We start from the raw sequence: 21,902 nt of genomic DNA on the forward strand, positions 1-21,902 counted from the left end.
TTGCCTATGTATATAGTGGCTGTTATATACAGTACACAAGCAAAATAGCACTAACGCCATCCTACGGTAGGTGATATAAATTGGTGTTATTTCAATCATCGGCAGCTATTGGAGTTTAGTGAATAACTTGAATAAGTAGTTGGGCATTAAGTATTTATTTGCATGCTCGTTTGCATACACTGCATTAAGAATATTGCTCTAGTATCGCTGTGGTAAAAAGCACTTTATCACTGCTTTACCGCTGGTGATATGGCTTCAGTGAATAGGCTGATAAATTGGCGTGAAACAATCCACCTTAGGTAAATTCTGGTCTTGGAAAGGTGCCATGCACAGTATGTGTTATTTACTGTCTAATGTCATTAGGGGAAATCCCGGGGAATTGGTGATTTTAAATGACTGAAAAAGATGGTGGCTCTGGTAGTGATTGTCCAACACCAGCCAAATTTACGTGTGACATTTTGGCTTATCTGGACCCTGCCTCTGCCTATCTCACTTTCTCTCTCTTATTTACAGTACAGAATCGGACAGCTGTATACCATCAGCAAGCACAGCCACCGGGAGAGTGACAGAGGGGAGGGAGTACAGGTGATAGAGAACAGAGCTCATCATGATCCCGTTCATGGCTCCGGGCAGTACACAGAGAAACGAGTGCACTTGTCCAGGTGAGAGGACCCCCCACAGATGGAAATGGGCGAGGTGGGACGTTCGCTACTAAAGTTCACCCTTTTACTGCCGCGCTATCTAGCAGTGAAGGGGTTTAGAAGTTGGTCCATATTTACTAAGGGGCACCAGAAGACACCATCAACTTGAATTATTCACAATTGTCCACCCGTCTTCACACACACTCTATCCATAACAAACTTTTTTAATCAATGGAAATTTGTCAGATTTGTGAATTTCCAACATTTTGACCCCTGGTCCCAGGTTCAGTCTCTACTTTCCCATCCACGGGCTGTGTTTATTCCTCTTTTTCCCCCTCTCAAAGTCTTTCCGATTACGTTAAAGCCTACAGTTTCAAACAGGTACCTAATCTCTACTGCGCAGAAAAATGTTTGGGCCAATGAAAAGTAACAATAGGGATAAAAATAAAAACGCTTAAAGTTGCAACATGGAGAAATTAAGTAGGTATTAACCCCTTGAAAGAAACTTGGTAGAGCTCTACTCAAGAATCATTTAACGTGTGATCTATTGGTGAAGCAGCAGCGGGTACAGCGTTTCTGCTCCATCAAGAACCTTTCATTCACCTAATCTCTGCTACATTCTTTATCGTAGAGATGAGGGAGAGCAAAGGATGCACTGCAAACTGGATCACTGTATGAAAAAATACGGGGCAAATTCCAGAATAAAATCGAGGGTTATTTATTAATAAACTCACTCATGGGTGTATACAACAGCCGCACCAACGCGTTTCGTCCAGTACTGTACTGGACGAAACGCGTTGGTGCGGCTGTTGTATACACCCATGAGTGAGTTTATTAATAAATAACCCTCGATTTTATTCTGGAGTTTGCCCCGTATTTTTTCATACAGTGATCCAGTTTGCAGTGCATCCTTTGCTTTCCCTCATCTCTGTGGTTCTACTACATCAGGAGTGCACGCTGAGGAACCTTCATTTGGCTTTGGCACCTTGGATTCCAGCTCGTCCTCAGGACAGGTAATGGGCATCAAAGCCCTTATTTTATTACCTGTTATATCCATGGGGTCCCTATGCTAATCTGATGGGATGTGCAATACTGACCATATATGCGGTAGTCATGCAGACTGACCGCTAGGTCTTTATTCTTGCCTCCCTGTATATGATGAAGCTATATATATCAGCCTAAGGATTTATACAGTGTTCCTTCTCTGGACTTATGTGCTTATATTGGAAGATATTTGTGTGCACACACAGTATTTGAGCATCGCTCTATTCACCCTTCTTCTGTACATTCTTTATCGGAAATTTGGATCCTCTTGTGATTCACTTGCTTGTGTGCGGGCAGTGGTACTATACATAGTTATATAGCTAAGCGAAACGCGTTGGTATTTGGACAGTATAAGGAATGGTGCAGTGAGTGGAGTACCACAGACCTATTGTGAATCACTAGTGAATGATTTGCTCTGGGAGACCAATCTGATTTGATACATTTATATTTGACTTTTTCACAGCACGGGTAATTTTCACAGTTGAGTTTATTATTAACTATACCTCTGTCCAGGTTGCCGGACACATGGGGGATACCTCTGCAGTATTCTCAGGCATGTTGTTTTGTGAGGGAGTGGGTTTTATTACTCTGTTTGGCCTTGGAGTGGCTGGGGGGGTGTCCGATGAGCGCGTGACGTCATCACGCATTGTGGGCGGTCCTACGTCGTCATTTTGGCGCGAAAACGGGGCATTTGAATGTGTATATAAGTAAGCACTATTGGTACAATATATACTCCTTGATGAAGTGTTTTTTTGGAACACGAAACACGTAGGAGGGTTAGTGCCTCCACTTTTTTAGATGGATCAATAAAGAATTATTTTTAACACCTTTGTTTGGGACCCACTCTTTGGCTGCTGCGCCAGAATCATCTTGTTCTTCAGTTTGCACTTAATACTTGTTACTTGTTTAGAATGGTTTGGAGACTGTTTGTACCAGCAGCATCTGGTATGGGAGGACTAACCATATTCACATTTATACACCTATACTCGTTTGTGGGAGCATTAGGTTATTAATATAGATTTAATATTAGTGTGTAGTTTGCACTTTTAAAATGAGTTTTCTCTGTGTTTTATGAATAGGCTTCTCTAAAATCAATCCTCTTTTCTTTCATAAGAAAGTGGAATTTGTAAAATTAACATAGTGTGTATGAAAATAAAAAGTAGTGGTACTCTGGGTATGAAAATAAGAAGTAGTGGTACTCTGGGTATGAAAATAAAAAGTAGTGGTACTCTGGGTATGAAAATAAGAAGTAGTGGTACTCTGGTTGTGCACGAGGTGTGGATTTATATTAGCCCTTATTATGCTTTATCACCACACACAGACACAAAGAAAAAGAATCATTATTTTTCACTTAATAGAGATCTTTAGCAGACTTGGGATCAGTCACTTTGTTCCAGTCTTATCTCACTATAAATACATAATCAGGGTTAGCAATTCTAGTAGCATACAATGATTATATATTTATAGTGAGATAACAAGGGACTGGTCCCAAGAGAGCAAACAGATGGGGTTTTTTTTATGTATAACCCACAACAAAGGAACTGATATTTGAAAATGATATTTCTTTTTCTTGGTTTGTGGGGTGGAGGGGTAAATAAAACAATGATTAAAACATAAGGGTTATGTCAAAGGAAGTAACCGGGCAAGATACACATTGGTTAGAAAGAGCGGCTCTGCTAATACTTATCTCCCTCACTTCCAATTTTGAAGATTAGACTAACGATGTAAGGTCAGTTAAAGGTCAAACATGTCTTTCCTTTTTTAAAACCAAACGAAAACAAAGAACAAATTTGTGCTAATAATGTTGAAAATGAGATTCTAGATATGACAAATATATGTTGATGATGACAAAAGATACAGATTACAGGCAGTGCTAGATCTTCACAGTTCCTTTTAACTATATATATATTTAAAAAAAAAAAGGCTTCTTATAGTATATTTCATGTTGGGTTTTTAATTGGGATTTTCAGTGCAGTGAATAAGGGACTTATTTTCTCTTTGCCCTGCGCGTTGCACACACCTCCCGTTTGCACCTCTCCAACATGCTATTTGATTTATAAATAGATGGAGCAGACTTGTTCTTAGTGTGCGGGCCGTAGAAATAATAAAGTAGTGCTGTTCGTTTGTGGTGTGAGAAATGCAAAAGTCGTGGGATGCTGGGTGTACAAATAAAAAAAAAAAGCAGTGGTACTCTGATCGCCCACTTCTGCCACAGATTGTATTGTATTGTATATCGCCGCTGCAGAACGCGCTGGCGCCTTGGCTATAACAATACCCAATATTAAGAAGCATAATAATAAGAAATAATCCTGTCGCCTCAGCGCCAATAAGGTTTCTAAATCTGTGAGCAAGTACATAAAATGGCATTTGTTTGCGGAATAACATCAGATTCACTGCTGTGATGCAGTGATGTAACATCAGATGCACCATCCTATCTCCCACCCTACTGTATATTCCTCCCCCACTCTCTCTGCTTCTGAGTCTTCATTGCCATCCAGGTATGAGTATCACACACACAGGGGGGAGGCGTGGGCAGGAGGGGGGGAGAGGGAGGGGGCGCACAGCGTTGGGAGGTTATTTTTAGCACCTTCCATCTCACAGTATTCTGCTCTCTTTCTATTAATAGCAACAGTAAGTGGGTTCCTGCTGACTTCCCCCCCCCCCCCGTCTCATCAGTCTCCTTATTCAGACTTCGCATGAAGGGGTCCAGCTCCTAATGACCAACATGCGGATGCTTCAATGCGCGAGATTAAGGGAGAAAAATGTGTGAGATCTTATTATCTCCCATTGACTTTCATTAAGACGGGGGTGGGGGGGTGAGAAGAACATTGATCAAGGAGAAAGTAGAAAATCATGTGTTTTCCCTAATCCTGCATGATCAGAGTTAGCTCGCGGCAGTGACGTGTGTTTAACCCTTTCACTGTCGGGAGGGCTGCATCTCGTGGCTGTTCAATGCATTGCTGTCCCCTTCCTGCAGTAAAAGGGTTAATAAATCCAGTCTAGGTAATTAATGCCTTTACTTTAATGATTTTTTTTTTATATATATATATATAATTTCTTGATATTTCAAAAAAACATTACAAATCAGGTAAAAGAAAAGGCAATAATGAAAGAAATGTAATTATTACTAGTAATGTGTGTACACACACAGAACACTGAGTTGGAAGCACAGGAGCTTGGATTCCATGCATCATATATACAGTATATACTGTATACACACACACCATCCATGCATCGTATATACTGTATATACACACACACTATCCATGCATCACACACACACACACCACTGAGTTGAAAGCACAGGAGTTTGGAATCCATGCATCATATATACAGTATATATACACACACACCATCCATGCATCATATATACATACACACATACACACACCATCCAACTCCACTCACCCACCACTGAGTTGGAAGTAGGGGAGCCTGGTTCAATTCCCAATGTCAGCTCCTAGTGATCTTGGGCAAGTCACTTTATCTCCCTGTGCCTCTGGCACCAAAAACATAGAGTGTAAGCTCCACGGGGCAGGGACCTGCAGAAATTATATGTACAGCGCTGCGTGCATGCTCCGCACTATACAAGAAAAAACTAATATACATATTAAGAAACCTTTAAACTATAAATTCTTCTATTTATGTGACAATAGTAAGTAAAATATATTTATGAAAGAAAAAAACAAAATCAATTCCCACAGCTGTCCCAGTCGAAGTAAAAAAAAAAAAGGTAAAACACGGTGAAATAAAAGGTAAAGTATATGGGGTGAAAATGACTCAAACGGTCTCACTGCCTAAAAATATTAAGCACCAAAATAAATAAAAAAGGACAACATATGAAAAATATGTATTGAACAAATATCTCTCACAATAGGACTAACAAGTCTCAGGCGGCGTTTATAGTAGGCGTGTGCGATGGTGCGAGCGTCGCGAACAAAATGCAGGACCGCTATGAGGCCGCCTAGAGTGCAGGCGACCGCGTGAGCGATGCACCGCGCGGCAGATTTAAAAAAACAACAAATTATTTTGTCTTTTCGCGTCACGTGAGCGGTTCAGCCAATCAGGGTGGACCAGCCTAGTGACGCATACACCACGCCCTCCCCGTCGCCTCAGACCGCAGTGCAGGGATCGCTCGAACGACAGGCGCGCGTGACGGCATGCTCTCTGTCGGGCGCGTGCCTACTATAAACGCAGCCTTAGGCATAATCAAAAGAGTTAACCTCAGTAATTATAGCGGTTAGGATAAAGATGGGTACAATGGTACAGAGAAAACGCCTTTACCAGATAGAGAAATATACTAAGGCTGACACCTGAGAGACGCTTTGCGGTGATACTGGAAGTCAGGCTTTGTATTTTTCTCTATCTGTGATGGATATTTGTTCAATACTGTACATGTTTTAATACATATTTTTGCACGAAATAAGTCCTTTTTTATTTATTTTTACTTACTAACTCCTTCTATATACGTAATAGTAAGTAAAATAGCCATATAATAAGTAAATGTAGTGTAATATTGGAAAATTGTTAATTATACACAAAAAAATCAATATTTAAAATGAACAAAAATCAGGCTATGGATTCTCTCGGTTTCAGTCTCTGGAATATCTGAAGATATAATTATTTTTACATCAAGTCCTAAAATCCCTTTGTTTTCACCATGGGTATTAGCGGGGTGAATTGTCAATCCTTATTCATAAGGTTAATCAGATTTATTCACACTTATCCTTGTCAGACAACCAACTTGGACAGGGAACAGGATAAGGAAGAGATAAAGGCAAAAAAAAAATAAACAAGCATTTTCAGGATCAACGTAAAAATAAGATGAAAAAATACTTACAATGAGCAGATTTTAGTATTGTTGTATATATCACTGTAGAAATGAATGTGCAGGCTTGAATGCCTCGCTAATCAATGATATAACATGGGGTTATGTATCAGGGCAAATCTATGACTCATAGAACCATTTTTTCTTCTCCTGCTTGTGTCAAATGTAAAAAATAAACTCGTTTGACGCAGATTGTTAGCCTGTGTTCTTTAGGCCCGGCAGAGATTTTGAAAAGTTTAAAGAGTGACGCGCGTAGATGCATACAGTCCCATTATCGTATTGAGCGTCATGACAATACTACTGGCACACACCAAACCACACGCTGACGCACACGGGGGCGAAATAGAACGACTATTGATACAGACGCTCAGAGACACAGGAGGAAAGTGCTACTTAGTGAGCATCATTGTTGCTCCAAAACTGTAAGAATTTATACATCAAAATGTCATTTTTTGGGCGGGTCCATATTCCCCAAACCGCACTCATTTTAGTCTACGGACCTAGACAGCAATGGTATAATGGTGTAAGACTATAGACCTGTTTATACAGATGTAGCAGACGTTATTGCACCCGTCAACGCAATGTCATGTAATATTCAACACGAAACGCAGCGGCTTCATTGAAAACAATGGTAACACGTGTTAACAACGGTAATGTATCTCTTTAGCACGCATTATTTTCTGGGTTGTTTCTTGCGTTATCCAGCATTAACAAAATGCAAAGGGTGGGGGCGCAGTGATAGAAGACACTTAATAGTGCAATTAATATAAGTGTAACATGGAAACCAAAATTTAAGGTGCCAAAAAAAGTAAATGATATATAGTAAATAGTGGTATAGTGAAATAAAATATAAAATGATGCTGCTCAAAAACCCTTAAAGTGAATGGTCTGCAGACTCCACTTCAATCGATGAATGTCTCAAGGTGCAGGGGAGCGCAGGTGTCAATCTTATCTTATACTATATATTTCTGAAAGCGTCATATGTGTCCGTGTCTGTATGTGTCTCCCTGTGTACCTAGCGGCAATCACATTGGACCTTGGGCCAGGCCAATGAGATTGCTCCCTTGGCCCGCCCGCCCCCGCACACCTCTCATTGGCCTGAGGCGGAGTGACGGGCCAAAGGAGAAACACACACACACTCTGTCCCCCCGTACCCCCCCATCACGTGCGCCGCCCTGCACCGGCTCCCGGACGGAGGGGAAGCGCGGCCCTCCTGCCCCTGCCGCCAAACACACACACACACACACTGACTGACGCACGCACACACACACACACACATGTACTGACGCACGCACACAACCCCTCACAGCCGCACGCACACAACCCCTGACAGCCGCACGCACACAACCCCTGACAGCCGCACGCACACAACCCCTGACAGCCACACGCACACACACCCTGACGCACGCACACACACACACACACACACACACACACACTGACTGACGCGCACACACACACACACTGACTGGCGCACACACACACACAGACTGACTGGCGCACACACACACACAGACTGACGCGCACACACACACACACTGACTGGCGCGCACAAACACTGACACACACACACTGACACACACACACACTGACACACACACACACTGACACACACACACGGACACACACACACTGACACACACACACACACACACACACACACACACACACACACACACACACACACACACACACACACACACAGACACACAGACACACACACACACACACACACTGACTGACACATACACACACACACACACACTGACTGACACACACACACTGACTGACACACACACACACACACACTGACTGACTGACTGACTGACTGACACACACACACACACACTGACTGACACACACACACACACACACACACACTGACTGACACACACACACACTGACACACACACACACTGACTGACACACACACTGACTGACGCGCGCGCACACACCCCCACACCCACGCACGCACGCACAAACACACACACAGTGACTGACGCACGCACACACACACACACTGACTGACTGCCGCACGCACACACTGACTGACGCGCACGCACACCCACACGCACACACTGACTGTGTGTGTGTGTGCGTCAGTCTGTGTGTGTGTTTGTGTTTCTGTGTCAGACTCACTGACGCGCGCGCACACACACACAGTGACTGACTGACGCACACACAATGACTGACGCACACACAATGACTGACGCACACACACTGCATGAAGCTGTAAAGGGGGACAAACAGAGCTGTAAAGGAGGGAGGGGGGACGACTGGATTCATGTGAATGGGGGGACAAACAGAGAGAAGGGGAAGGGGTGAGGAGAGAGAGAGGAGCGGGAACATTACATCCCGGGCAACGCCGGGTCTCTCAGCTAGTATGTAATAAAAGGCAAATAGGAACGCAACATAGTGCAAATAAAGTCCTCAAAATAGAAAGTGAATTTGTAGAAACTCTGTCAAGTGTGAGACTCACGTGGTTTCAATCAAAAGTAAAGCGTTTCAGAGATCAGTGGCACTGGGCTTGACTCTGGTGTAATGAAGCTGGAACCCCAGTCGGGACAATCTGATGCAATGTGATGCGATGTCAATCAGGAATTATCACCAGTCAGGATTAGAAGAGAAAGATATCCATAGCGTAATCCAGTACATTAAGACAATTTAATAAAGGCAATACAGATTCAACACTTACACAGTGTCATAAATATATCAGACACATAAAAATGATGATGTCACCGGCCTGCTTACTCCCCGCTGCCTCCGTTCCAGACCTCGCAGTCGCAGCACACTGCTTCCAGAAAAAAGCGTCTGTTGGGACCCGGGTGGATGTCCTGGTGGAAGGAGCTTCTTTCGCCGGTCAGCATGGCGCAGCGTAGTGCAGCGCAGCTATGGAAGGGGAGCGATCGGGAGTCTTCTGGAGACGTCACAAAGGCGACTACGCAATTCACTAAGCGACTCCTGACGAAGCCACACGCTTAGTGAAACGCGTAGAGTCGCCTTTGTGACGTCACCAGAAGACTCCCGATCGCTCCCCTTCCATAGCTGCACTGCGCCGTGCTGACTGCGAAAGACCCTCCTTCCACCAGGACATCCATCCGCATATATCCACGGGGGAAAAAAAGCCACAAGGCTTTCTTTTTCATCAAATTATCACAGGGACTTGGAACACCCTTTAAATACATGGGGCGGCAATTTTTTTTTCAGGACTTTACAAAGACTTTATTTCATATTTTATGATTGATATGTGTTGTGTTATAATTTAAAATTGTATTTAACTATCTTTTGAGGCATCTACATAATGTTAGCACTTATTACTACTTTTTCATAAATACAGATATACATATGTACACACAATGTTTGAAGAGAGGAGTAGGTAACCTACAAGTGTCATTGAAAGCTGGTAGCGTCACAGGTAACGTCTTGCAACCTGTCCTGTCTGCTTCTCTCTGCAGCAAGTTACCCAGCTGGGCTCGTGCCGTTGTCCCCCGAATATTCTACGTCTGCGAGAAAGCCTGGAATTACTACCCCTATACTGTGACAGGTACCCTAAAACTTATTAAGTAACCTCTATACAGTTTCAGGTATTCTATAACTTACTAAAAAAAATAAAACATCACTTGTGAGTAGGGTGGCTTCTCAAAAAATACTGGACACAGCGGTGAAAAATGCGGCGCGCTCGAAAAGTCGGTGGGGAGGTATGCGTTATTTATACATTCTCAGACCGTTATGTAATTATTTCTACATTTCACTGCACGTACAGTTTGCACCAATTTGCACCATTTCATATTCTATTCCGTAAAACAAGTCTGGGGAAGGGGTTTGGGGTTTGAGCGCCCTCCCAGCATTTTTTACGAAATAGAATATGAAATGGTGCAAATTGGTGCAAACTGGGAGTGAAATTTAGAAAAAAAATGACATAACGGTCAGATAATTTATAAATAAAATACCTGCAGTCATACAGGACGAGCTATACTGATCTTAATGCTTCTCTCCCACTACTTCCAAGATTGTTGCAACACCCCTCATCCTCTCCCCCCTCATCCTCTCACACCACCACCCCTCATCCTTCCTCACCATCACCCCCTCCTTCCTCACCTTCAACCCCCCTCCTCCTCCCTCACCTTCACCCCCCCTCCTCCTTCCTCACCTTCACCCCCCTCCTCCTAATCCTCACCTTCACCCCCCCTCCCTCACATTCACCTCCCTCACCCCCCCCCCTCACCTTCACACCCCCTCACCTTCACCTCCCTCACCCCCCCTCCCTCACCTTCACCCCCCCTCCCTCACCTTCACCTCCCTCACCCCCCCTCCCTCACCTTCACCCCCCCTCCCTCACCTTCACACCCCCTCACCTTCACCTCCCTCACCTTCAGCCCCATCCCTCACCTTCACCCCCCCCCCCCCCCTCACCCCCTTCTCCTGCTGCCCTCACATCCAGAGAGGGCAAATACCGGACACATACATGTCCGGTATTACCCCTCATTTTTACCGGACAGATCAGCAAAATACCGGTCTGTCCAGTTTAAAACCGGACACCTGGCAACCCTGCGTTGTGAGCACATTGACATGTCTAGGAGGGTTCTGCAGCCTTGCTGCTCACCATTATCCCTCAGCATATAGTGCTTCCCCTGCATTCTGGGAAATGCCATGCAAATGAGCACACAGTGCTAACTTACTAAGTAACCTACTGTATATTCACTGACAGGTACCCTATACCATGACAGGTACCCTATCACTTATTATACAACCCCTTTACCATGACAGGTACCCCATAACCTATTGTGTGTGATCTCTCCCTAAATAGTGACAAATACCATATAACATATTATATACTGTAACCCCTATACTATGCTATAAACTACAATGTATCACCTATATTGTGCCATGTACGCTATAACTTACTACAAAACTCCCTCTACAGTTATACCTGCCCTGCAACTCCTGGAAAGTTAGAGATACTGTATAACTTACTTTTTTCAGTTAATAAAATGAGTATGTTCTTTATTTTCTTTATGCTGTATGTCTCCCTTCTTTCCTTTCCCCTCTTTGTATTCCTTTATTTTGTTCTCCCCTTTTCTCCTGCTGGTTCCTGTCTCCCTCTATCTTCTTCCTATCATCTCATTCCCAATTGCTTTAATGTCTGTAACTTCTCCCTGTCTCCCCTTTCCTCCCCTGCGGCCTGCTTCACACCCATCTCTGTAATCTCCCTGGAACTGAATATTTTCCGCTGGCTGCAGAATATACGGTAAATTTATTATTTACATATAGTTACTTCCACAGCCAATCAGATTGTCAGACTGACTCACACACTGCCCATATAGGGTTGCCAAGTGGCTTATCCAAAAATACTTGATAAATTGGTTTATGGTGCGACGCACTGGAGACACACACACACACCTCTCTCCGCTCCATGCTGTTTCCTCCTCTCCTTGGCCCCCAGGCACCTGACACCTCCTCTTGATTGGCACCATTATCCAGCAGTAGCCAATCAGGATGGAGGAAGCTGTCCAGCCCCCTCGTAACAGCCCTGCTCTCTCCCTGCTCAGGGGAATCCCACTGCCACCCAAGCCGGTCAGGTAACTATGTCCAGAGAGGTAATACCGGACACATACATGTCCAGTAGTACCTCTCATTTTTTAATGGATAGAGTGTCCAAATACAAGACAGTCCGGTTCAGTACTGAACACCTGGCAACCCTACCTCCTTATCCTTATGAAAGACAGGCTATATATAACATTCATAAGAGCCAGGATGGGGATTTGTAATGTTATTTATATATGAAAAAAAATCAGAACAACACAAACCTGCTTCTAATTATGACATCATCTGTGCAGATTGGCCAGCTGGCAGAAAATTGCTCATTGGGTCATGTTGGCTATGGGCTATAAAATGTCATTGTTTGGGGGGAGGAAATGGGAGCCTTCCAGTATGGGAGGCCCCAAGATCTAAAAACCCTCAAAAGATTGCTTCTTTCAGCAGAACTGGGCGTGGATTGTAAATATGGAACTTATTCTCTCCCCTCTGCAGTGCTCCTTCCTTCCCAAATTCTCTATCCACATTGAGACAAGATATTCAGATGACTGCGGGGACAATGACAGTGTAAGTTGCGTCTCTGCTGGTGCTCTCTCTGTGGTGGAGGTAAGCCTCTTCCATCTATAATAGGCCAATGAGTAAAAAAGGTAGTGTCTGGATGGAACAGCATTTCATTGGAGGTGTCTGGGGGCATACATGGCAATTAACTACAATATTCATGGAGACAAGCATAGAGGCGCAGAGCATCAGCTTTCAATCTCTAGTGACAGCAGAATGACTCTTTGAGGTCTCCGTAGTCTGGTGGGGTTCTGTGTATTCCATGGCACTGTACCTTGATAGGCAAAGTCTCTTCAATAAAGTTCATTGGAAGGGGGTCTGTAGTGTATTTATTTGGTGTTCTGGTCTCTTAAAGAATGTTTTCTGGGAGGAATCTCTTTAGTCTGCTTCTGTGGTCAATGTGGTTTAATAACAGTAGTGGTACTGTGCCTAATTTAAAATGCATTTACCAGTCATTTGGACTAAGCTAAATAGATGAGTGATTTTATCATTTAATAAAGCTGCTGCACTCTGCAACCTTTGCATCATTTGCACTTCGTTCACTGGTCAGCTGGTCTTCCATGGAAGAAGGATCTCCTGAGCTAGGTAGTTTATCTGGCAGGAGATCTCTTTATTCCTAGAGGTTTTTCAGACAGATGGATCTCCTCATGTGCTATCTTTGTATAGGAGAATTGTTTCTGAAGTCTGGAAGTCTCTCTGGGCAGGAGATCTCTTCATAATCCGGAAAGTGGGGTCGTTAGTCTTGTTGCCTTATGTAGAAGAATTAGATTTTAATGGTCTAGTTAAACGTGGAATCTTTTGAAACTGTAGATTTTCCTGATTGTGACGTCTCCATAGCCTTTGTTTCTTTTTATACAAGGAAAGTCTCTCTAGAGACAGATGGTCCGTGTTCTTGACATGGAGGCCTTTTTAGTCTGATAATCCAAGAGAGAAAGGTCTCTACAGAGTAGTGGTCTGCTTGAGTCAGCAGTCCCTCTGCATGGGAGGTTTTCCTTGGAGGGGGCCTGCATTATCTGGTGGGGAGAATAGCTGTGATCCTGGAAGTCTCTCTTTGTGGGTAGTATTCCTACACTGATTGTAAGGGGTGTATTTTTAGTCTGGCCTTCTGTGGGAGAGAGTACTCTATAGCAGTAGGTGTTTTACTGGGAGGGTAGTCTCTTTAGCCTACCATTGTCTAGGATAGATTTCAAGATTCTGGGTATCTGGCAGGAATTCCTTGTACCTATTTATGGAAGAACAGGCTGTATAATTTCATATTCTACAGTATATGACCAGTCTCATTACACTTGAGGTTCTCCTAGAAATGTCTCTTTAGTCTGGGCGTCATCCGTAGGACAATAGTCTTTGTGGATTACCTGGAGAAGCAGTCTCTTTTCTCTATGATATTTCTTTGGGAATTGTTCTCTGTACCAGGTTACATAGTCAGTTATAGGGTACATATCATTTTATAGGATAGGGTCTACATAATACATTATAGAGTACCCCATACTTGTACATGGTTACATAGTCAATTATAGAGCACCTATCACTGTATAGGGGATTCGTAGTACGTTGTGAAGTATCTGTCACTGTATGGAGTCAAATATTAATGTAAAGTGTTACATTGTAGGTTATTGGGCACAGGCTTATGTTGGTCTTTTTTCTCCAGATATTCAATACAGATCCAGCAGACGAAGCACATGAGGTCTCATTTTTGGATATTGCATTAGATGAGATCCCAGAGAGATATTACGAGAGCACGGAGGTGAGTGGAGAGCTTCCTTCATGATAGCCAGCACGAACCTGTGCAAACCCATACTTTCTCCAGGGTCACTTGTATAGTGCTAGAGTAATCCCAATTTAACCAGTACAAACTCATGGCAATTCCAGTTACCAGTATAATTCCAGTATTTAGTGTTTAGGAGTGCTTTTAGCCAGGAATAGTGCCCAAAGTCATGTAGTAGTTGCAAAGGCAAACAAGATCTTATCTTGCATTAAATGTGCAATGGATGGAAAGGAAGTAAACATAATTATGCCCCTTTACAAAGCATTAGTAAGACCTCACCTGGAATATGGCGTACAATTTGGGGCATTACTCCATGGAAAAGACATTATGGATCTAGAGAAAGTGCAGAGAAGAGCCACCAAATTAATAAAGGGGGTGGGCAATTTAACTTATAAGGAGAAACTAGCTAAATTAGATTTGTTTACATTAGAAAAGAAGTGTCTAGGAGGGGATATGATAACTATAGACAAATATATTCAGGGAAAATATAAGGAGTTTTCAAAAGAATTATTCATCCCAAGGGCAGTACAAAGGACATGGGGTCATCCCTTCAGATTTGCGGAAATGAGATTTCACCTGCAACAAAGAAAGGGTTATTTACAGTAAGGGCAGTAAAAATGTGGAATTCATTACTCATGGAGACTGTGATGGCAGATACAATAGATATGTTCAAAAAAAGGTTTGACATCTTTTTAGAAAGAAAGATATACAGGGATATACCAAATAAGTAAACATGGGAAGGAATTTGATCCAGGGAGTAATCTGATTGCCAATTCTTGGAGTCAGGAAGGAATGTATTTTTCCCCGTTGGATGATATGTCACTGGGGTTTTTGTGTTTGCCTTCCTTTGGATCAGTATACTGTAAGTACGGATATAGGATAAAGTAACTGTCGTCTAAATTTAGCATACTGTAAGTTGAACTTGATGGACGTATGTCTTTTTTCAACCTCATCCACTATGTAACTAAGTATAACAATGTAATTCAAGTGTAACTAATTTATTCTAAGTCCTGGTATTGCAGTACAATTTTACAGTCCCAAATAAAAAACAATGCAGATTCACTAGCGTGTCTCATATCTTCCTCTTTGCTCTTTTCTCATCTGTAAGGGGGCCACAAGCAATGTCACAATAGCATGATGATATGTTGACAGCAACAGTCACTGACACAGGTGTTACATTGGAGATTACCCATTGAATCGTGTCTGAATTGTGTGTCACTTCTATCCATAGGCCACTAAAGCAATACCACTTCTGTATGATGGGTGTCCCTATCACCTAGATATTTGGGACAGTCCCCACAGATGAGGCACTGGGAGGTCTTATTTTCTCTCGCTTCTCTGTTGTAGGATGTGCGGCATTTCATCTCCAGTAAGACTGGGCGAGGGCCGCTGCAGGAGGAGTGGAGGTGCCAAACACAGCCAGTCATGTGCTCCTACAAACTGGTTAATGTCAAGTTCGAGGTGTGGGGGCTACAGACGCGAGTGGAGCAGTTTGTACACAAGGTCAGTGTCCGATTATAACTGATGGCATGTGTGTGCATGAGTGGTGGGTGGTAGAGCGGGCGTGTAAGACATGGGGTGTGTGTTTGTGATCGGGTTTGGTGTGCGTGAATGAGCACAGCGTACGTGTGTTTGATGAGATGTATATGATGAGAAGAGTGAAAGAAGGGGGGGGTGGGTGTCTAAGTTACGCGATGTGTAAGTAATTTCGTGAGTTGAGGGGTTATGTAAATGCGGGTGTGAGTAAGATGGAGTGTGTTAGATGCTTAGTCTGTGTGGGTAGTGGTGCACATGGTTGCATGTGTGTGAATGAATGAATGCATTAAATTGTGTGTGGTTTTATGTACTGTTTGTCTGAGAATGAATGAGGATTACTAGGTGGCTCTGAAGACATATGTGCAACTGATTGGCCTGAAATTGTGCCTGGCTGTGAGAGTGAGGGTGACAAGTGCGCATACAGCTGGCTGTGTCTTTGGAAGTTACCCAATGTGCATCCAGCCTGACCCCCACCCACCATCATGAGACTCCCTTCTCTTGTCAGGTGATCCGAGACTTATTACTGGTTGGGCACCGTCAGGCCTTCGCTTGGGTTGACGAGTGGTATGGTGAGTTATACTCCAATTATACCTTTTGAAGGCGATTAACCTGATTTAAATCCCAATGTCTTTGAGACTCGGACTAGTTACTTTATTTCCCCGTGCCTCCAGCACCAAAAATTAGATTGCAGGCTCTTGGGATCAAGAACTCTTGCTCATTAACCCAATCTTTGACCTAACCTCTTGGACAATTTACATTCTCTCCTGGAGCCCACGAATTTGATCCACGGTAAAATCGTCACCAGAATAAGTTCTTAATGGTACACCCATATTCTGTATGTAATGGGCAAGGTGTAACTGTCCCCTTGTTTTTGTCCTCGTAGGGATGACGATGGAAGAGGTGCGGGAGTATGAGAAAGAGACGCAGGCAGCCACCAACGAAAAGATAGGTCCAGTGGCTCCCACAATCACCATCAGCACAGAGGGGCAGTGCCCAGCCACCCGCAGCGCTCCTGCTACTCCCATCACGAGCGACCCCCCCGACTTCCTCAGCCTCCCCAAAGAGAGAACCCGTAAAACCTCAGCCCCCGAGACCCTTACCCTGCCGCAGCTGAGAGAGAGCATCAATGGTCCCTCCCATCACATGCCCTCCTCAAGCACAGACAGCTGAGAGGAAGAGGCACACCCCAACTTTTGCGCTCAAAATCAAGTGGACTGCCCATTTCATGCACAGGAAATGGCACGCTAAAAACGAGCACCCCAAAAACACATTGACATTTACATGCAGAAGACCTGCACCCTTGAAATGGTCACCTATATCAGACAGATGGCTTATTTTGCATGGAGTGACCATCACCTCTAAAACTGCCACCTCTAAATGGATAGATGATGCACTCTGCGTAACAGAATCGTTAAGATAAAGATCTAAGAGAGGTATTACTAGTGCTGCCTGGACGTGAGACATCTCTAGAGTCACACGGAACATATTACTAGGCAAAATACAGACACATTACAAAGAATACTGCAAACCGTTTAAATCATAGGTGATAAAACAATGTTTTCATCCAGGTTACAGTTTTCATCAGGCTCCTCTGGTCGATTTGTAAATCAAAAGGGGGTAATTGTTTATTTTGTCATTAAACTAACATTTGCTGATCGGATCCTCATTAGCGAATAACTAAACCAATACAGTATGTGATGAATATTAAAAGTAATGACTAATTTTCCCAATAAGTCAGCATCTCAGTCCATTTTGTGGGCCCAAGATCGTCACCATGGAATCACCCAATAACCTGAATTATAAAATGAATTGTTGCTGTTGTCAACATTTCCATCCAGGAGAGGGTTCTTCATCACAAGTCACAGTTCCAACATCATAGGGGTTATTATTTCTTTCGTTATTGGGTCAATATTTTGATCTATAATACTGGAACAAAATTGGATGAGGACCGCACACTAAGCTATTGGTAAAGGCAGCCGGAGAGAAGCTGCTAAAGTGAGTGGGTGCTACACAGACACCATCACATCTGTGTACAATGCATAAAAACAGCACAAATACTTTGGCACACCAGTCTTATAATAAAATATATTGAAAAACATGAACATTTCAGTGTTTTATCTTACACATTCATCACGATATACAATCTAATAACCTTAAATGACTTACATGGTATACACACACAAAAGTTTGCCCAAGATAAGCCCTGGCCCCTTCTTGGTCGGGGGGCCTTGATGATGTCATCAGAGGCACCAACCCCCACGCGAAAAGAAACAACAATTATTCCAAACGTGCACAAATAAAAACCAACATACATAATAAGACCAGGGAACATCCATATAGCAGAAACTAATGTACAGAAAACAACATGGTACCCAGATATAAAGTACACCTCCAATGTTAGGTATACTGTATATACTCCTAATCACACATAGCCGCAGGTGCAAGACCCATGCAGGTAGTTCATTGTATAAGAGATTATCGGCAGTTCACATAAATGAATGTGAGCCTCCCTATAATCGATCCCATTTCATTGGGTATAGGGAGGCTCACGTTAACTTATAGTGAGCTGCTTATAATCTCTTATACAATGAACTACCTGCATGGGTCTTGTACCTGCGGCTATGTGTAATTATGAGTATATACAGTATACCTAACATTGGAGGTGTACTTTACATCTGGGTACCATGTTGTTTTCTGTACATTGGTTTCTGCTATATGGATGTTCCCTGGTCTTATTATGTATGTTGGTTTTTATTTGTGCACGTTTGGAATAATTGCTGTTTCTTTTCGCTTGGGGGTTGGTGCATTTAATGACATCCCGAAGGCCCCCGACCAAGAAGCAAGGGCGTAACTTTGGCAGGTTTTTCCCATTTGTGTGTATACTACAGTATATACGTAACGTAAGGTTATTAGACTGTATGCCGCGTAAGATAAAGAATTGAGAGGGAGGGAGGGGGAGCGAGAACATTACATCCCGGGCAACGCCGGGTATATCAGCTAGTATAATATGTTAAATTAGATGTAGCACTGGACCTTTTTGTCTGTTGGATATTTATTTGGTATGGATCAATCTGTCCACCCATGATGCGACCGTCATCAGACCGTCATCAATCCATTCATAAATCAGCACAGATATGTATTTTTGCCCTGAGGATAATGTTTGTTTGATTTAATAGGATCTTAAGTGGAGAACCACCAATATATTTAAATTACAAAGATGATTATGCCCCCATTTAGCCAACGTTTCCACCCATGATAGGTTCTTTATCAAGCAATCATTGATCGGTTTATAAATTTGAAAAGTGGTTATTTGGTCAGAACGATTTTATCTATTGTGTAATAATTATGAGGATCTGACTAATCTAATAACTAATCACAGGCGGTGGGGTTTTTTTTTTTTTTCAATAAAAACATTACAATCTATGATACAATCTTAACAGCAAAGACAGAATGCAACTGTCTTCAATGCAAAATAAATGATTAACATTTTCATTTTAAATGGATTGCAGGATTCTGCTATAGCGTCACTAGATTATTCTCTTTTTGTCCTTTCTTTACCCACCATAACTTATATAATGTGAGGTTGAAACCTATTCCAACTTCACATTGCAAAGCCGGTATAACCAGCCCCACACTGAAGAGACCAAAAAGGTTGAAAAAGCTGTCTGTGAGCAGGGTTACTGGCTCTGCACTTCTTTAACCCAGACAGTGCTGAAAAGCTGTGTAATGCGGCAGGCATAAGATTATAGGGCTCCATGTAAGGATAAGAAGCAAAAGTGACACTGCTCCTTTGCATGCCGTTTCCCAGAATCCCTGGCTTCGGTTGAAGCACTGTATGCTGGGAGATAATGATGAAAGATAGGGTTGCAGACGACCTTTAGGTGCTGTTGCTAGAAGAGGGGCCCACAAAGCAGCATCCCCTCAAAAGCAGACACATCCTTTGACCTTAATTGAAACCCCACCAAAATAGGCATTCCCTAGAAACCCCAAAGTGCAGTTCTAAAAGATATACATGTAGAGGTATCAGTACCGTGTTAGCCGAGCTTCAATAATCAAAAAATAAATAGATGATACCGTTCTGTGGCTAACGAAATGCTTTTATTTGTGCGAGCTTTCGAGATACACTGATCTCTTCTTCCGGCGATGTTACAATGAATGAAGCAAGCAAAAGGTATACTATAAACAGTGTCTATTGGAATGTTATCTGTGCTGGTCCTTCCCCCGGTGTGGATGTGTTTTATGGCTAGAGGTGTCAAAAGGTTCCTGAAAGCAAGTGATGTAAGAGTGTGTGTGTGTATCTGTGTGAATATAAATGAGTGGAGAGCCCACAGTATATACAGTGCTTTACAAAAGGTGTGTGTGAAGTGGGAGTGGATATAAATGGTGTGGGTAGGTGTGGAAATGTGAGAGATTGTAGCACAACGAAACACATCCAACCGGGGGAAGGACAAGCACAGATAACATTCCAAGAGACACTGTTTATAGTATACCTTTTGCTTGCTTCATTCATTGTAACATCGCCGGAAGAAGAGATCAGTGTATCTCGAAAGCTCGCACAAATAAAAGCATTTCGTTAGCCACAGAACGGTATCATCTATTTATTTTTTGATTTTTTATATATATATATATATATATATATATATATATATATATATATATATACTGTATTGCCATATCTCTTTCAGCTCAGGGAATCCCTTTTGCACTCTGTACCCTGTCATATCTAGGCTCACCCCCTCCCCCCCCCCCCCCCAAACACATCCTCTGAACCCCAGTACTTTTGGAAAAAACCTTTTTGCAACTGTATCCCAAGACTATTGGGACATCCTGCGCACCCCACATTTTTGATGAGAGAGTATTCACTGGAAAGGGAATTTGAGTTGCACGCAAGTCTCTGGAATTTGTAGGGTACAGTGGAGACATTGTAAGGTTGCATCCTGTGTATCATTATACTTGATGTACACCATGAAGTCTGTCCTGCATCCTATAAGCCTTGTTACTGTCCGATATTCTCCACCCTGACACCCTCTGTGTCATATCCTGCTTCCCAAACTTCTTGCTCTCTCCCTTGTGTACAGTCCAGGCTACCCGGGGATATGAAAATTAAAAAAAAACACAATATAGGGTGCTTCTCTGGTCTGAAAACACACAGTGCCTGTGTAACTGATACATTTTAGTTACATTCCCCTATCCAGACTGCCAATAGCTGGTTGCCTTGACAACCTCTTTAATCCCCCTAGCTAAATGGATTTTCCCTTACTCCCCTGTGTTCACAGTTAGCACACTCCGGTCACTTTTCCTGTGTGACAGGAACCACATACTTCCTTTCCATCCAGGCAGGCTGAGTGAGTACACCTTCTTACCTACTCCTTGGCAAAGCAATTCATTTTACCTTCCCTTAATACAAAAGCACCTTCATAGAGAAGCACTCTCTCAACCCTCATAACATTTACAAGTACGTTTAATTTCTGTGACTCCTTCAATAAAGTTAAGAATATACTAAAGGACTTGTTGTGCTTTTAAAAGGGAGGATGGGTTGAGCTATCTGGCCATACTTATATCCTGCATATAACCCTGTGGCTGCTGAATACTGGGCTTTTCTGTCTTTTGTTGTATCCTGATATGCCATTTTATTTTACATATGGAACAAAGATAGTAAAGATGCTCGATTCCAGAGGCCCTGGCATCTTGTTGCGATATCTATGTGGGCTAAATAATCATTTATTCTCAGATTTATTTAGGCTTTGTATAGGTCTATTGAGAAGAAAAAGGCCATGGGTCTGCCCCTTTATTTATTTAGGCTTTCTTACGAAAGATATTCGTTTTTCTGAATGTTATGGAAGGATTTTATTTTTTTGGGACCAACCTCTTTTAACCAATGTGTATACGTCAAACAGTTGCCAGGTATTTAGGCAGTTGGTAGTGCTCCGCCCCCTCTCAACTTATTATTACGCAGAGTACCACTACTTTCTGTTCCCCCCCCCACTCAACACCA

The 21,902-nt window shown here is 42.8% G+C and overlaps 1 protein-coding gene across 1 annotated transcript in view; it reads left to right on the plus strand.

Annotated features, from left to right (window-relative positions):
- LOC142463437 (cytoplasmic phosphatidylinositol transfer protein 1-like) overlaps positions 1 to 18,148 on the plus strand; it is a 54,792-nt gene extending 36,644 nt beyond the window's left edge. Inside the window, exons 3-10 of the mRNA XM_075566188.1 lie at positions 514 to 662; positions 9,969 to 10,057; positions 11,754 to 11,761; positions 12,544 to 12,615; positions 14,255 to 14,350; positions 15,719 to 15,874; positions 16,413 to 16,476; positions 16,791 to 18,148. Of these exons, the coding sequence (XP_075422303.1) occupies positions 514 to 662; positions 9,969 to 10,057; positions 11,754 to 11,761; positions 12,544 to 12,615; positions 14,255 to 14,350; positions 15,719 to 15,874; positions 16,413 to 16,476; positions 16,791 to 17,077 (921 nt within the window). The 3' untranslated portion in view covers positions 17,078 to 18,148. The remainder of the gene's footprint in view (positions 1 to 513; positions 663 to 9,968; positions 10,058 to 11,753; positions 11,762 to 12,543; positions 12,616 to 14,254; positions 14,351 to 15,718; positions 15,875 to 16,412; positions 16,477 to 16,790) is intronic.
- Positions 18,149 to 21,902: the final 3,754 nt, after the last annotated feature.

Source organism: Ascaphus truei, chromosome 11 (assembly GCF_040206685.1).
Source record: "Ascaphus truei isolate aAscTru1 chromosome 11, aAscTru1.hap1, whole genome shotgun sequence".
NCBI classification, from domain to species: Eukaryota; Metazoa; Chordata; class Amphibia; order Anura; family Ascaphidae; genus Ascaphus; species Ascaphus truei.